Genomic DNA, 17,793 nt, shown 5'->3' with positions numbered 1-17,793 from the left:
AGAGAGGTGTGAAGAATATAAACTAATTTCTAGTGGAAAGGCTGGCATTATACAGGTTTCTTTTTCTTGAAACTGATGACACTTTCTTTCCTCTTAGCTGACCCAGTTACTTGGAATAATTTTCACTTTGCAATACTCTCAATCAAGTAAATTAAAAAAAATGCTCCTTGGTGATGATAAAAATCATTCTAGTATACTAAAATATCTTTACAGTTTTTTCTGTGTTCCATGAAGGCTTTTCATCATAACAATTTAGGTAACTGTCCAATAGTTGTCTTAATTTGTAGATGTTTAATACTGATGTAATACTTACATAAATGACACTTTCTGTTGTGAAGTGGAATTGGCCTCTGCGACTGGGGAGAATCTTTGTGTGGTGCTGGTCTATGTGAAGGTGTGATATGTGAAGTACTGATAAGAATTGGAGAAAGCTAAAGAAAACCAGCATAAGTTTGGTAAAGCTTAATTTTCAGGGGCAGAAAATAGACTGTTATGGTACAGGGCTTTATTCTTTTCTACTATTAGGTTTTAGCCAGTATGCGTATCTTAAAGGGATAATTTAAAAATAAGACTTTGGACCATAGAAAATAAACCTATGCAGGAATATAATATTTTTTTGCAGATAGATAACTGTTTTCTGGTTTGCATTGTTTCTTGTACTGGGATTCAGCTTCAATATCACTGAAACTTCAGAATAGATTTGGCTTTTAACTTGTAACGAGAATAGGTACAGATAAACACTCTTGTACTGTTTTGTTGTAACTAGAGCTTGATTATCTGGGCTTTTGTAAATTTAACGCCCAAACTGGCTTTTTAATGTCATTGGCATAAATAATTAGGCAACATATGTTCTAGAAGAAACTACAACACAAAGTTTACAGTCAGACAGTTTGGTTGGCTCACTGTACTGTATGATATTTGACCAAAAGGCAAAATTATGGGAGTGGATTATAAACCAAGGCTTAGATTATGAAGGGACCACCTTAGTTGAAATAAAGCAATCTTTGTGTCTCATGTGCTTTGGGCTCTAAACCTGTCTTTATGCAGCTTCATTTCAGTAGAAACCAGCTAAAGAACAAAAAGGTTGAGTTTTATGTTTCTCTGTGTGGTGCAAGCTGTCAAAGAGCAATTGGGAATGAAGAGAATCTCCATTTTGAGGCCATCTGTGTAGGTTCTTTTGTCTGAACCTGACAAGAGGTCATGGCAGATGGTGGGGTCACAAAGTCTGGCTTCTCGAGCTTGACAAAATGCGTTCATAAAGCTGGAAGAATACCAACTGTTCGTACTGGCTGAAGAGCATTGTGGCAAAGGACTGTAATAGTTTATGGACAATACCTTCTGGATCACTAAGCTTGACAGCAAATAACTTGCCAAAGATGAAACTAGTTATCTGTAATGGGTTAAAACTGCTTAGCAAATGTGTTCTTAACTATATTTTACTTGAGTAAATTACTTGTAAAGCCTCTTAAAGCAAGAGAGGGAGGTCAAACTGCATCATGAATTTTGGCCAGAGCTCCAGATGATGTATTTGGAGAATTTGTGTGGAAGGAGGAGGAAGAAAAGGCATACAGATCATAATTTTCAGATGCAATGCAAGGATTCAGGATTTGCTCTTCGCCATGACCACTGTAGCTTTATGGCTTTTCTGTGGCTCTTCTTCAGGTTTCAGGATTGCTACGCAGATCCAGTAGGCCCTTTCCCCAGGGTGTGAATAGATATCTCTGTAGTGTTCTCTCTGCAAAGAAAAATGCTTCTTATTTTCTTGGATGTTTTGTTGTGAAACTAAAACTTACAAGTTTTCATGGGAGAATGTCTTAGTTGACAGAATTGTGTGGTGTTCACATGCTGGAGTAACTGCTTAATAATGGCTGCAATAAATGGAGGCACTAAGGAAGATAAGTATAACTCATTCAACAGGAAATGGAGAACACCTCTAAGTTGAATAAAATATTTTTTCACTAACTCTTATAACAGTTTAATTGATGTGATATCTGAATTAACCAAGAAATCTGTAGAAACATCCTAGAATTTAAAATTCTTCTGGATTGTCCAAAACCACTAATGCAGTGATGGTAGAGTTCCCCATTAGCTGTGCACACTACTGAAACAATTTTTGGCACTTTTCTAGAAAGGAGCTGAAGACACTGGCCGTTCTCAAACTTTGTGTAGGTTAAAGTACAGAGGAAATAGCATGAATTGCACCCTGCTTTTGTAGCTGGTGAGTTCTGCTGTAAATGGTCGTGACTCATATTTGGTAACTAGTTTAGGCACCTTCCAAAAGATTTTGCTGAATTGAGTCCACACTTGAAAGTGTGAGCAATTCTCCCTCTCTTACACATCCAAGTGCAATTCAGATGTCTTTTGTAGTCCATTTTTTAACAGCAAGTAGTACTTACAAAGTACTTTTGAAGTACTTAAACACTTTGTCAGGTTAATTCTGTCTTTAAAATGGTTTGTGCTGCCAGCATTGATTTGTAACTTGTTTTCTTCTGTTTTCTGTAAGACTTCTGGAAGCTTTGATTTAAAAAAATAAGTCACTTTAAGTATTTTTTCAGTATACCAAAATGTTTGTCTTTTCATGGAATTCTAAAATTATCATTCTAATTACATAGGGTTAATAAAAAAGCCTTAAAATATTAAAAAGATGAGTTTGAACTGGAATGTTTTTTCTTGGATGTTTCCTAAAAATACTTAATGTTTGCTGTGTATATACATTTCATAGTATTTCCTACTTTTTATCAAGATCTTTGGATGTCTGCAGTGATGGAATTAGAAGATTTCTCTGTTGCTGGAGGCTAAAGACATGATGGAGAGAATTAATTCACTTCCAGTTTTTAAAGTCAATATGCATTAGATGCAAATGATTGCATGGTTTTAATTACAAGACTTTAGTAATGGTATGACATGCTTTGCTAACACATTAATATAGTTAGGCCTCTATGTAAGTTGGGTCTTTATATATAAGATTACATCTCTGCCTATTCCAAGAAATGTACATTTCTAGTATCCGTGCAGAACCTGACCATTGTGGTGATTGAGTTTATCAAAAAGTTTAAAAAAATCTGTCCTCTGGAGATGCAGGGTTTCAGCTAGAGAGGTAACTGAAAATATATTTTAACTAAGGTATTTTATTCACTTTCTTACAGGATGTTCATTTTAAAGATTCTGTGAAGATGAAAAGGGATATCTTATGGTTTTACAGAATATAAAGCAATACTGTCTGTCATGACGGCAAAAAATGTAAGTATAATTCTACAACATGTATTACTTTTTCTATTGGCATGCTGCCAGTCACTTCTGGCTTTCAGAATTTGAAGGTCCTTCAGAACAGACCTTCAAATTCAAAAATCTTGTCTGATTTTTGTATACCACAAATGTGTACCCCATCATCTTCTGCAGTATTTTGATAAATTTAAATGGGTTGGAAGCTCTTTAATGATGTGGATTTTACTCAGCTATAGGTCAGGTTGGTAACTGGGGCAATGCTTTGTGCTGTTTCCTTATTGATCCTTATGGGTCCCTTCCAACTTGAGATATTCTATGATTCCTCTAACATTCCTCCAAACTTAGCAGAGAGCTTCTCATTTTGTTGAAGCATCTCACCTTTGCACCAGAGTAAAATCCTTCTACTGAGTCTGAGTCTCGGAACTCAAGAAAGAACAGAAAGACGGCGTATTTCTTTACTAATGTTGGTACACTCTTGGTTTCTAGAAGACTGAGGGCCTTCCTGTTTCTTTGTCTGCTGCATTAACAAGCCTGTAGTGTGGTGTCTAGAGGCTCTATATTTGACTCCCCTATCCCAAGTTCTGAGGAAGCTTATGAAATGTCTAACATCCTGACTTTAATTTTCTGCCTAATTAGCTGTGCTTCCTGAGGTACACAATTTGCATAGAGAACAGTTCTGATTAAGCTTGGTGGGCAGTGAGTTGAGTACGACTTTGGGCCCTTGGCAGTTTACTTGTTGACTGCCTTTGATAGGGCATCCTGTAGTCTAATTGAATCTGAACAGCTTTAGGAACCAACATGACTAAAGAAGTACCCCACAATAAAACTGCAGGTAACCCTAGGATGGCTCTCTGTTCAGTAACTGCAAAAGCTTTTGTGCATATTTGGTCAGATTGATGCCAAGGGCGTAGTTTGGTTAAATTAGTTCTCAAGTCTCGGAAATTTCTTTTCTGTTGGCTTTATTACTAGTTTCATTTGGCATGTAGTTCCAGGTAAGGCTTTCAGATGCCTTATGTCTGACTGATTCAAGCTGACCAAGCCAGAAAATAAATTGATGTGTATATGCAAAGCCTTTTGACTTACTTATTTCATAGGCCATATTCAACTGTAGTATAAATAGGTAATTATACTGATGTATGTGGAACAGCTGCAGAAGTCCAGATCATTTGTGGTTTTGACCTTTTGTTCAATGCAGTCAAAGGATAAATACCAATGCCAATAAAATCCATGGATTGTTGTGTGATAGAGTCATAGAGTGACATAGGTTGGAAGAGATCTTAGGAGGCTATATACTCTGGTGCTGTGTGTAAAGCTCTTTGACACTTGAATTCAGAACCCAGTTGCTTGGTGCTTTGTTCAGGGTGGCTCAGGGCTTTGGGTTTTGAAGACCTCTGAGGACACACATATGACATTCAGTCTGGGCAACCTGCTCCTGTGCTGAATACAGAAATATGGTTTTGTTGTTGTTTACTTAAATGCAAAGCTATCGTTATTTTACAGAATAAATATTTTATTGGTATGTATGCTTTGAAATTTTGCATATTAAACTATGCAAATCTAGTTATTTGCCTAATGTTTATGGGTTTATTTAAAAAAAATCATTTACTGTGGAGCAGATGAAAGTAGAATTCAGTTTCCATGTGTGTTAAGTATACCTGTTCAAAGGATTTGCAATAAATAACAGTGTAAAAACAAGGGTGGTCATATGCTTTCTGTCCTTATTTGTAGCACTTCAGGATTTCCCAACCTTAGTTACTCAGAACTGCACACTCAGGCCAATAGCGTCAGCCCTAGTGTTTTCTATTGCTGTTAGAAGGCCCAAGAATGCTTCTGAATTTGCAGAGTTCCAGGGTTTAGCATATGTCCATGGGTTTCTGCAGCCTGAAACCTGTTTCAAATGTAAGGTTAGTGTTTGTCTGTTATACTGTCTGAAATATTTTAATGATCTGCAGAGTGAGTTGAGGGAGAGAGCTGCTCTGCAGAAGTATTTCCATCTTCTTTTTTTCTTTCTGTTGAAGCATCAAGGAAAGGGAACATTAAAGTACTGGAATTTGGACATCTTCCGGGAAAGTCTTAAAGGGCACATATCTTTCATCAAACATGTACACATTAGGAAGCTGTCACCTCTATGCTCTGAAATCACTATGCCTCAACTGGGACACACTATTCTAGGGATGTTTGTGCTCCTAATGCATTGCAAGAACAAAGTGCAGTGAGCTTAGGCTAAAATGTCTTTGCATCTCACATGCATAAGCTGTGTTGAGCAACCTTGTCTCCATGGAAGTTTGCGCTTCAAGCACATGGCAAAATGTTTCCACAGATTGAATGTGTATGTAAGAGGAATAACATGCCCCATCACTGTTTTTCCATGCTAACTTTTTGAGCACGCGATGGGGGAATTATCAAGACTGGGCTCACTGCTCACTTTCTCTAAATGTAGGACACTTTCTAGTAGCTGCTTGTGGAACATTGCTTATGCGTAATTTGACCTTCCTTAGAAAACAAATCCAACCAAAACAGCTATGAATAATAAAATGTTGAATAAAAGTTATGGATTCTTTTGGAGATGAGATGTTTACGTGCTTACCATACACATTGTACATGTAATTTAAATTGCCCTGTCATGATGGGTTATTTCATTCTTTGCTTATATCATAAAATGCATTTTTCTTGCCTGTTTTGTACTTCCATTCCCATCTGTCCTTCAGGTAAGAAGGCACCAAAACAGTATTGAGAAATGGGGAAAAAATGAGCAAATACTCATGGTAGACTTATTTTTAGGACAAAATAAATAATATGACTCAAACAGATTATTTGAATAAGACTGTTAGTTTTGATTGTCTGATCTGAATTTCTATACGTGTGCTTGTAAAGTTATTTGTCACTGCTTCTCAGAGGGTGGTTGTCTTGTCATAGATGAGGTCAGTTAAATGGCTGTAATAGTTCTCCTTTCACATGTCAATATGGAAGAAAACGAGTTAGTTTAACTGCTAAGTTGGTCAAGAGGGCCTTAAACAAGCCTTAACACCTGTCTTACACAAGAAACTTCAAAAACAACATAAAGGACGCTACCTGTTCTGCACTGATAGTCCATGCAGGTTTCTTTTAGCTTATGATGAGAGAGCCCTTTTTAGGTCCTACCTGAGTTGTTTCTGTAAGTGATACTACTGCAGTATGTCTACAGATCAGTCTGTTAGGGCTTATAGGTATAAGAAACCATTTAATGGATTCACTACCCATTTACAACTTCTACATGCTATAATCTGGATTAATTCTAGGGCAGAGAGAACAAAAACTTTTCGGGTTAATGGGAAAGTTAATTTCTGTAAGGAAAGGGAAGGATTGCAGGCAGAGACTTGCTACCTGAACACTATGTCAAGCAGCGGAGAAGGCTGATAATCTACAAGAGCAGCTCGTGACAATTTGCCCATCCAAGGCTCTGGTTGTGATTCTTTTTTTCTTTCCCCTCACCCCCTTTGGAAACTTCTTAGTCATCTACTAGGAAAGGGGAAAAAAACTTGATGAAAATATTTAATAGGATGCAAAGGCCTGCCAAGTGCTTGCTTCATCTTACTTCATGGCTGGATTCATCTTGCTGCAGATGGACAGAAGCAGGAGTCCAGCTCCTGCCATACCCAGTAATCCAGACACTCTGGGGCAGTGTTATAAAGCAGAAACACCACACAAGCTGTACAAAAAGTAATAAATTATACCTATGTAAGTGTTGGATTGTTTGCTTGGTTTCAGTTTAGGACTGGTTAAATGACAAGATTCCCAAAAGCAGTGGGTGGTATGGTCTCCAGATAACAACATGGCCTGGGACCTCTGACATCGAAATGGAATACTGTAAAGTTCTTGTTCTGCTGCAGTATTGTAATACTGCATCACACTTTGCTTCTTCTGAGGGCTTAGTTATGATAATTCTTCTGTAAGAGAAACAAATTCCTTTAGATTTGCCATGCTTCTCATTTAAGTTCTCATGAAATTCAAGTTTGTTTTCAAGCTCTTCTAAACTTAGATACAAAGATTATAAAATTGAGAAGTGCTCGTGTTCATTGGATGCTCTTTATAAATGTGTTACTAGGACCATTATCATGAAAATACATATTTCTATGCAAACTAAAATTCTGCTGTAATTTTGTATCATTTGGATCACTGAAGTACAAGATACACACAAAAAAGAACTCAAGTACTTTGTTACATTTCCTTAAATATTGAATCAGTTAAATAATATAAATCTTTCACAGAATTAAATGTAAATGTTTGAATTTTCATAAGGGCTGGAGAGTCATCTTGGGCTGACAGTGCATATGTATATCACCTTCAGTGTTTAACTGAAGCACCGATATGAATCAATAGGGAAATGTCCAGTTGTAAATCTAGAGCTGAAGGTTCAATTGTGAATAAATTGCAGTGCTGTCTTTGAAGATGTTCATGGGAATTGTAATTCTTATTCTTTCTCTTGGAACAAGTTATGGCCCTTATATCTAACACTTGATATTTATCCCTGTGGCTTCCCTGTTCCTTCTCTGAATTAAAATTTTCTCCTATTTGTGTTCTTCTATTTCTTGCAGAGGCAGGGGTCCTAGGGAGAAGCTGATACTGTTATATGCTGTGCAAAGGCAGCAGTAGTATGATCCAAGAGTGCTGGCTCTTCATCTTGGCTTTGCAGTCGTAATGCCCTTTCAATGCTATATGCTATGCAATTTACTAACCTTTCCAACCTTTATTTTAAAGATCTCCTCAAGAATACATTTTCAGTGTAAGAAATCACAGTGACCTCTTACCACATGAGCTTTCCTTTGCGCCCAAGCACCCGGGGGGAAGAATACTAGAATGCTGCTGTTTTCCGTATGGACCTGCTACCAAAACGTGATAGGAGACGTTTTGCGTTTGTTTTCATGTCTTCCTCCTCTTTTCCCCTGCTCAAATCCAGGCGTTCCTGTTCACGTCCTCCCCAGTCCTGCTGCATTGCCTCTGCACTGCTGCCACCTGGTGGGAGACAAAAGGGAAAACGGAGAGGAAAAAATGAGACAGACTTGCTCTGTTTCAAAAGCAACTTCTGGTGATTCCATAGTCTGCAACAACCAAAGCACTTGGTTGCCCGTTGGAAATAGTATATGACCATCTAGTTGGGTGTGACAGGAAAGAGCAAGTCTGATACAGACAACGTTTGAGATAAATTGATGAACTATATTGAGCATCTCTAAGGGCTTGTTTACAGAAGCACGTAACTTAGCTCATTTAGGCAGTATTTTACCATCAGGGTAGTGCAGCAACAGTTAATGTTTGTATGTTGCTCCTGATGGTGAAAAAACCTTAACAGAAGTAGTTTCAAAAGAGTCTGTCACAACGCTGTGTGCAGATTTTCCCCTTCAAAAATTACTTGCCAAATATAAGTTCTCTAGAGGAACTGAGCGATTGAATGCTTGTAGTAGGTATGTTTTGTTCTTGTGTAGTTTATTTTAGTGTCATGTTACTACTATTTAATTTGCCTGAAATTAAATGATTCTCTAATTTGGAATGGTTAAAATTCTACGAGCAGCCCTAGCATATGTTCCATTATTGATACATATATCTGTAAAATAAAGCAAATATTTGATCCTTGATTGTATGATTGGTTTTTCTTAACTGGGATACCTGAACTCTTTGTCCCAATTACTTACAGAAGTACTCAAATTTTGTAATATTTTAAAAAGAGATTTTGTAGTATTTAGTTTAGTTGCCTACTGCTCCAACAGAGCTCAGTCCCTCAGTGCTTATCACAGCTTCCGTCTTGGAAGGAAAACAAAATGCTTTGTTGAACAGAAGTTACTAAGGTGGTGCAAGCATAATGCTCTGAAACTGCAGAATGCCTTACCATTACTTGCTGTTGTTGGGCCCATCCCTTGTTAGCTGGGATCTGAGGGACTTTCCATCTCTTCCCTCCCTCATCCAGCAACAATGACCTTGCATTTTTCTATACAAACTCCACCTTTCTATGCTTTGTGTACATGCCAAAATCTGAGATGCACCATTTTGTATATGATTTAAGTTCTCTGTGTCTCTGGTAATTTACCCTCAGGGTAAATCAGTTTATCTCTGAAGACTAGGGAATGTATGTAAAATGCATCAATAGTCACATCTCCTCAGACCTGTAGACTGTGCAGCTTAGTACTGAGAATACTGGGCATCAAGCAGGTTTCTGCTGTGTTATTGGTGGCAGCTGCTCTGTTTGACTTGGAAGGGACAGTGACTTACACCGTAATAGCCAGAATATGCTGCTTGGGTCATGTATAGTACAGTATCAGAATATTTGGGGGGGGGGGTGTAGGTAAAAACTTAGTTAAAATTAGAGTTTGTCTTCATATATACACAGTAAATGTCTTGGATCCTTTGCTTTGAATCTCATGCTCTTGTTAGACTCTACTATCCATAGGATTATGATGTTTCAGAAATGCCGAACAGATTACTTTCATAATACTGTTAGTTGCATAGTAGAAAACATAGAAAGGTTTATCATATTTTAAGACTTCAAAAATGTTTTGTTCAGGTTGGTGTGACTTCCACAAATGGAGACTTGAAAGGATTTATAGATCAGAACCAGAGTCCAACAAAAGGTAAGAGAATTCTATTTGTATACATAGAAAAGAAGCATACATTACAACTTATTTTCTCTTATGTTTACTAAATTAGTATTATTGCTGATTTCACTGCCTATGGTTGGTTCAGTTTTGGGAAACTCAGAATTTAGATGTTCAAAATGTATTTCATACATCCCCACTGGTAGATGTTTTATTACTGACATGCAAGTCTTGGTAACAAAGACTGGAAGATCTCCAGGTTTTCAGAGGGGAAAGGAGAGTGTAGTAAAAATAATTAGAGGATAAAATAAGCCCCTTTTTTTTCTTTCCTTGATGGTGAATAATGTGCTGAATTTCCTGATTTCCACCCCATCCTTAAAGTTCCCAGACTCTGTTGTAGTCCAAATAGGAGAGAAGGTTAAGCATGACTTCATGGTCAGTGATATCTTGTGGTACTTTTATAAGCGTTCTGGACAATTTACAATAATAATTATATTTTGTCCTATCCTGTTTCACCTTAGCATTTCTAGATTAATCATTTTTTACTCTAAAACAGTGTGTTGGCACTCAGAACATCTGTAAGATTCCAGTAAAATAAAACTGCAACCCCTTATCAATATTAGAAAACTTGAGGATTTACAATTCAGGAAACACTTCAATAAACCTTTCTAACTAAATACTGGTTTGCTGTTATCCACTGCAATAAACAAATGCAAGTACTAGCTGGAAGAATGATTTTTGGCTCATCACAACAGTTTAGGTGCATCAGACTTCGCAGTCTGAAAAAATGAAAGAGTCTAAACAGAAAATGGCTAGAGATACAGTATCTTCCTAGTTTTCTAAACTGTGCAGAACACTACAGACTGGTTTTAGGCCTTTGAGAATTAATTCATTGCACACTGGTGAGATAATTGCCCTTTATGTTTCATTATTTTGTGATTATTGTGTCATGATACTAGGGAAAAAGACTAAGTCCAACATTTTAAAATCATTTCAGTGAGACAAGCAATTGATTTGTGCAGAGAATAACTGAATTGAATAACTTTATAAAGTATAGGACATTACTGTTAGTAGTAATATCTCAGTGATCCTTATTCCACTCTTTATTAGATTTTGCTTCTGGGATTATGAATGTGTTATTTACCTCCATTCTTCTATATTTTCTAAAATGTTATGCTCTAATGTTGGTTTGGTTTTTTTTTTTTAACCTTGAAGTGTAACAAAATCACTGACATCTCTGTTGAGATAGAACATCTTGTTCACGCTGGCTTCTTCTTCTTCTTCGAGAATCAAATATTCCATAAAAGCTGGAAAAACTTGCATGCCAGTATCTAAGCTGTCTCTCACTTTCAATCTGAAGTAGCCTTTACTTACGTCTTCTGGGATGTCCACTGTTGAACTCTGGAAATTAAGGAGGGGGGAAGAAACTCCAAACAGGCATTCAGATCCACTATCTCTTAAAAGGGCTTTGTGAACTTCCTAATGAATACAGTTTTTATTGTTTTATCCATTATTTAAGTTAATTCATTTGCTATAGTAAAAATAAAGGTAATTTATTGCTACATATCTGAGCCCGTTCATAATGTACCTTCACAGTGTTCTTAGACTGAAGCATGATGGATTTACGATACGTTCAAGGGCAAAAGAGAGAGGCCATTTGCTCAAATAAGGATCTTCTTGAAAGCATCAGGTTTCAAGTGCTATAATTTTTTTTTTTAGAAAAGTTGCATTTAATTTTTTTTCTTTCCAAAAAGCTAATTATTTGTGGTGTGTGTTTATTTGTTATTTGCCTCTAGCACAAACATACTAATTTAGTACCAGTATTGCATTAAAGGAACACTTCAGATTCCAGTGCTGAGCCATGAGCACATACAAAATTCCTTGCAAATTTTGTCTTCCTTTTTTTTCATGAACTCTGATCTTTTATTATACTATGAAGTCTCTTGTGTAATTCTGGTTTTACTGGGTTTAATTTTGAAAAATGCTGGACTCTTCTAGGTAAACCCACTGCTCTGCCACTTTGCCTAATAACAGTAGACTGCAGCCTAGATCTCTGGGGATGCTGTTTCAAACCGCAGGAGAATGTCTTGAAACACTTTCCAAATCAGCTGTTGCTCTTTCTGTACTCATATAGCTGCAGTCTCATTCTGTAGCATTAGCACCACTAGATATAGTTATGCAGGGGAAATTTTCTGGCTATTTCACACTAAAAATGCATAATCAAAATAGCTAATCACTTGACCCTTGCGCTCTAAAATTACTTTCTCTGCTTTTTTTCCATTTACAGGCTTAACTTTCAAAATCTCTTTTCTCCCTGAGTTTTTCCCCTGAACCATCTGAAGCAGTTACTCTCTTGCTGCTGTTCCAGTGTGTGTTTGATCAGGCTTCATTTATCTTTCCCACCATGACCTGTAGTGTCCATATACAACCTCTGGATATTTTCCAGGTTTATTTTGCTATAGAAGTTAATGCTCACAGACTGCTTAAGTGTTGCAATCTAATCTGTAAGTCTTAAAGTACTGATGTGTCACTTCTGCTGATTTTTTAAGTCCGAATTACTGTTCCTAAATAGGTTGACAGGTTGTTTGGTTTATTTGGGGGTTCAGTTTTCTTATTACTTGCTTGTTTTCTGTGCTTGTTAGTGAATATTGTGGTCTTCTTGCTGTAGCTTTTTTTGATTCAGGCTTTTAAGAATACTTTCAGTATTTTTTTTTTTATTCCTTGTATAGATGATGTCTGAGAGAAAGAAGCATTTCTAGTACCCAGTGTATCTAAATGCAATACAGATTTACTAAGGAATTTGATGTTTTAACTGTGATAATTGCAGAATCAAAGCACATACATCCATGTTTGTAATCCTCATAAAAAGATTTACTGCCTAATTCTGAAGGAAACTGGATTTTTCTTTCTAGGTGTGCCTGGAAGAAACATGACAGTGCTCAGCAGAGCATTAACTCAGAATGTTGTTCACTTTGTTTAGTGAACAACTCCCGTTCAACAGAAAATTTACTTTCATACATTTGTTGCCTTTAACTCATAGGCAACAGGATCTTTTGGCTAAATGATTGCCATTTGGAGCTTGTTTCCTCTGCTTGACATGAGTAACTCATAGACAACAGGATCTTTTGGCTAAATGATCGCCATTTGGAGCTTGTTTCCTCTGCTTGACATGAATACTCATTGGATCTGAGAGGGAATGCCACATGCGGATGGCTCTTGACTAATGGCCAGGGTAATGCCAGGGACCACTTGTTGCAAGGACAGTCATTGGGTACAGTATTTTAAGTAGTCCACAAAGCACAGTCTGGATATCTCCTTTCTGAAAGTAATTTTCACTCATGTTTTCACTCAGTCTTTGACATAGTATATTCTTACTGTTACAGTCAAAATTGTTCAGCTATGGCAAGCTGGGCTGGCTGTGCTTCACTTCCTTATCTGAAAGTACCTGGCAGACTAGTGATTAAAATTATTCCTGTAGGAGACCTGCATTTTAATTCTCCCAGACAGAAGAAATTGGCCCTGGTTCTCAATTCTTTAGTGAATGAATACTCTTGGTTTACTGAATGCAAAATGGATGCTTTCTCTCATGTTTTGGAGAACAGAGATGATTGTTGCTGCTGTTAGCCTTGGGGATACATCTGTATGCATGTGTTACGTATTCTTCTAGTGTTTTATCATGCATTGTGCCTGTTGGGAGAATTTCCTGGTATGCTCCATGCTAACAAGACTGACACACTCCTGGGTGTAGGCAGAACTTTGGTGCCTAATAAAGTTAATTGACAACAACTAAGGTACTCTATTATTTAGGCAAAATCCTGGTGTAAGTGGCAGGATTTGTGGAGTTGGCCCATTCTGTTAAAATTATTAAGTATTACGGTTGGACTTGATCTTAAAGATCTTTTCCAACCTTAACGATTCTATGATTCTATAAGGAGTAGTCCCAAGGCTACCTGATCTGCTGAGCGTTGGAGTTGCCTAGGTATGAAGCCCTGTAATAAAATCAAGGTTTGCAACCAGGTATTACTTGCAAAATCATTTTAACCGTCCAAGAAGCTGCTGCTTCTCAGCTGTAAATTCAGTGAGATGTGGTGCCATCAGGTGAGCACTCCAATTCAACACACCCTAAATGAGTTGTTAGCTTCTGCGGTGACAGGTACAGGGGCAGCGTGTCCTGAAGATTCCTTTGGACAAAACAAGATACGCAGAGAACTCCAAATGTGAAAGCAACTGCAGATTTAAAAGACTTCTGCTTGATCCATGCAGTTCTGCAGAACAGGCTGAGGTGTGGTGGGCCGGGGCAGAGGAGCCCTTGTTGCCCGCCCACCAAGGGGGCGAACGGGACCGTCCCGCTGCCGGTCGCTGCGGCTCCTGCTCTGGCAAGGCGCCCCGTCCTTAACACCAAACGGGGTTGACTGCTGTGGGGTTTTGCGTCTTTGCTTTGCTCCCACGGGATACTGACGTTTCTTGCCTTGAGACTCTGGCCTGAGCAGAATCCTTTTCAACTCCCTCAATTTCCAGGCGCCGCTACCTTGGCCGTACTGCCCTCTGGGACCGGCGGAGCTACTTGTCTGTTTAATTTAGGCATGTCGGCGTGAATGACAATATTTACAACTGCACACGTGGAAGAGGAGAGGCCTCGGTAGGGCAGGGTTGCGACGCCGCCGCACGTCCTGCTGAGGCGGCTCCTGCACAGGCTCCCGGGGCTGCCCGGGGCCCTCCCGCCCCCCGCGGGGCCCGCCACGTGCTTCGCGTGGGCTTGCTCGGCGCGCGATTGCTCCCGCCTGGCCCCGCCGCACGATGCCCCCGCGTAACAAAGGCGCGCGCGGGCGGGGCCGCCGTCGCTGCAGCCCGGCGGAGCGGGCCCGGCCGGGCCCCCCGCGCTGCCGAGGGCCGCCGCTCTCTGGCTTGCCTAGTTTACACTTCACACGGTGGCACTGCCCCGGGGCGGGGCGGGGCGGGGGACCGCCCGGCGCCGCCGCCGCCGCCTGAGGGGGGGAGGGAAGCGCAGGAGACGAGCGCCGGACTGAACCCGGGTAGCAGGAGCAGAGAGTTTACAGCGTTACGGGAAGCGTGCACTTGAAATGCCCAGGCTGTGTGTGGTACGGCAGAGGGCTCTGCTGCCATCCAGGGGGACCTCGACGGGCTGGAGGAATTCATCGCGGGGGGGAACGGCCCCTGCACCAGTGCAGGCTGGGGCCGACCAGGTGGACGGCAGCTCTGCGGAAAGGGACTTGGGCGTGCTGGTGGGGAGCAAGCTGACCATGAGCCAGCAATGGGCCTTTGCCACAAGGAAGGCTGACGGTATCCTGGGCTGCATGGGTAGGAGTGTTGACAGCAGGTGGAGAGAGGTGACCCTTCCCCTCCGCTCAGCCCTGGTGAGGCCACTCCTGGAGTACTGGGTCCACTTATAGGGCTCCCCAGTGAAAGAGAGACACAGACATACTGGACAGAGTCCAGCCAAGGGCCATTAAGATAATGAAGGGACTGGAACATCTCTCACATGAGGAGAGGCTGAGAGAGCCGGGACTGTAGTCTGGAGAAGAGAAGGCTCAGGGGGCAACTTATCAATGTATATAAATACCTGAAGGGAGGGTGCATAGAGGTTGGAGACAAGCTGTTTTCAGTGGTGCCCAGTGACGGGACCAGAGGCATGGGCACAGGCTGAAACACAGGATGTTTTCTCTGAACATCAGGAAGCACTTTTTTTTTTTTTACTGCAAGGGTGACCGGCCACTGGCACAGGTTGCCCAGAGAGGCTGTAGAATCTCCGTCCTTGGAGATATTCAGAAGCCGTCTGGACATGGTACTGCACAGCCTGCTCTGGCTGACCCTGCTTGAGCGGGGGGTTTGGACAAGATGACCTCCAGAGGTCCCTCCCAACCATTCTGTGATTCTGTCTGCAGATTCTTGTAATTTTGCTTGTTAAGTACAAATTTTACCAAGAATAGTTAGTTTAGGGTTGGGGGAAGGGGCTAGATATGAGTTAATGCTTTTCATAAACTTAAGAAGTTGGGGGTTGATCAGAATTATTACAGTTACAACAAAAACAACAGCAAAATCAGTAGAAATGATCAGGAAGGCTTGGTTTTGGGGAAAAAAATTCTTACCAGACTTTGAGCCGGCAAACACCTAGTGAGAATTTGTTTCCGAAAAAAACAAGATGTCTCATGTAACAAGGCTGTTTCATTCAAAACTCATAGCTGCTGGTAGGAATGAAGAGGTAATACATCTGGTATAAATGGAAAAAAATCTAGTAAGGATTAATTTGTATTTGATAGGTTGCATTTTTAATTACACTGTTTCCAAGGTCTTGTTTTGGCATGCTTTTAGCTTATTTTAAAAGTACTTGACGTACATGACCTGCAAGTAAGGGGTATTCCCAAAAGTAAATCAGATCAATTCAATACACAGCGAAGTCACCTGAAGCACAAGCTTAATTTTCAATAGATAATGACCTGAAAATCTAAAGAACTCTAAATTTGTAAATGGCTGTAAAAAGAATTATAAAAGTTACTGAAACCATATTTTGTTATCTTTCATGGGGAATACTCTTGCATGTCAAAAATGAGTTTATTTCACAGGTTAATCATTCTGTTTGCCTCCTAAACAACTGACCCACTGTGTCTGTATCCAAGTGAAGACACTGGGTACTGATCTGCTTTTGTCTATGAATAGTGAGTTGACAGTTATTAGTTAATAGGGTGTGGAAGAAAGAAGCAACAGTTTTCAACTGGTTGACTATGAGTGACCTATTTGATTCTTATCTTAAAATATATAATGTAGACTAACACAATAGTTTTGGAGTACTGTCCTTGGCTAATACTTTTTTGTTACTATATTCTTATATTTTATGAATTCACAGGGCGTTCTCTGTTTATTGCTGTGAATGGAAACGGGAGTCCAGCTCTAGACCACCAGTCTTGCAACAGGCTCCATGAGGGGGAGGATCCCTTAATCAGATCAAATTGCAAGCCAGATTGATTTGGGTGGGAATCTTAACTTTTAATACAACTTCACAATGAACTTTGTTTCAATACGTCTTTTTTTATGCAGTACCTAATTTTTACTAAGTCCTGATAGGGCTGGCATTTTAGAAACTTTTTAATGCACAGGACTGCCATATGCCTGTGATACTGTAATGGAAGCAGTAAGGCAGGTGTCTCTCTTTTTTTCTTTCTTTTTTTTTTTTTTTTTAAATTAACATATTTACCATTTTCTGCCTTTCCTTGTGATGTAATCTTTTGCCTGCTTTGATAGACATCTTCTCTGGCAACAGTGCCAATTAAGTTGGCTCTGGTCACCTAACAGCTGCTTTTAAACATTTTCCTTTGCTTAGTGCCAGCATAGCTGTGTAGATAGCTGAGCAGTTCACTGGACCTGGGAACAGATTCAGCCGAAAAATATCCATTGTTCCCCCTCGCCAAAGGAAAATAAGGCAAGTTCACTGCATAGCCATAGCCGTGGCTGTGCTGGCTTGCGGACAGGAATGAGCATTGGTGATGAGATCTGCATAAACTAATTTTAGTGGCAGTGTGCTGAATATCTGACCAGGGCCTTAGGGGGTTCCAGCTCGAGGCCTGAAGAGCGCTGGGAGTTCATTGTGTGCCTGAAGAGGTCTGCTAAAATGACCAAGACAACAGAATTGGTTATCACTAGGCTTACACGTGGTACTTTGAGATTCATACAACTGTTAACTCCTATGAATTTGTCTCAAATTGAACAGTAAAAGACTGAAAACGTACTCATCAGTGTAAGCCTGAAGTACACTGAAATATGTTGTGCCCCATTTTGTTTTTTCTTTTCTACAGATCTCTTTAATTTCATATATATCTTTTAAAGCTAGGTTTATAGCCTAGTAAGTTTGTGCAATAAACAAATTAAGAAATGTACCAAGAAAATATATGCATACTAATAGTATGTTAATAATTCAGGTTTTTTATATGCTTTTATAATACTGTAGCCTGATCTTGGAGATCAGTTTATGTTTTAGTGTAATAGAGGAGCC

At 39.5% G+C, this 17,793-nt stretch overlaps 1 protein-coding gene across 8 annotated transcripts in view; it reads left to right on the top strand.

Moving 5' to 3' along the window:
• Nucleotides 1-17,793, top strand: part of TFDP2 (transcription factor Dp-2) — a 65,645-nt gene that overhangs the window by 9,351 nt on the left and 38,501 nt on the right. For 5 of the 8 annotated variants that reach the window (XM_072866600.1, XM_072866605.1, XM_072866599.1 and 2 more), the window contains exons 2-3: nt 3,147-3,240; nt 9,758-9,824. In XM_072866600.1, the coding sequence (XP_072722701.1) occupies nt 3,226-3,240; nt 9,758-9,824 (82 nt within the window). In that variant the 5' untranslated portion in view covers nt 3,147-3,225. Of the gene's footprint in view, nt 1-3,146; nt 3,241-9,757; nt 9,825-14,633; nt 14,888-16,650; nt 16,775-17,793 lie in introns of those variants that run through there. The other 3 variants (XM_072866602.1, XM_072866603.1, XM_072866604.1) reach the window with 3 other exon arrangements.

Source organism: Ciconia boyciana, chromosome 7 (genome assembly GCF_034638445.1).
Source record: "Ciconia boyciana chromosome 7, ASM3463844v1, whole genome shotgun sequence".
Lineage (NCBI taxonomy): Eukaryota > Metazoa > Chordata > Aves > Ciconiiformes > Ciconiidae > Ciconia > Ciconia boyciana.
Note: the sequence above shows the minus strand (reverse complement) of the source record. Positions and strands in the feature narration are given on the sequence as shown.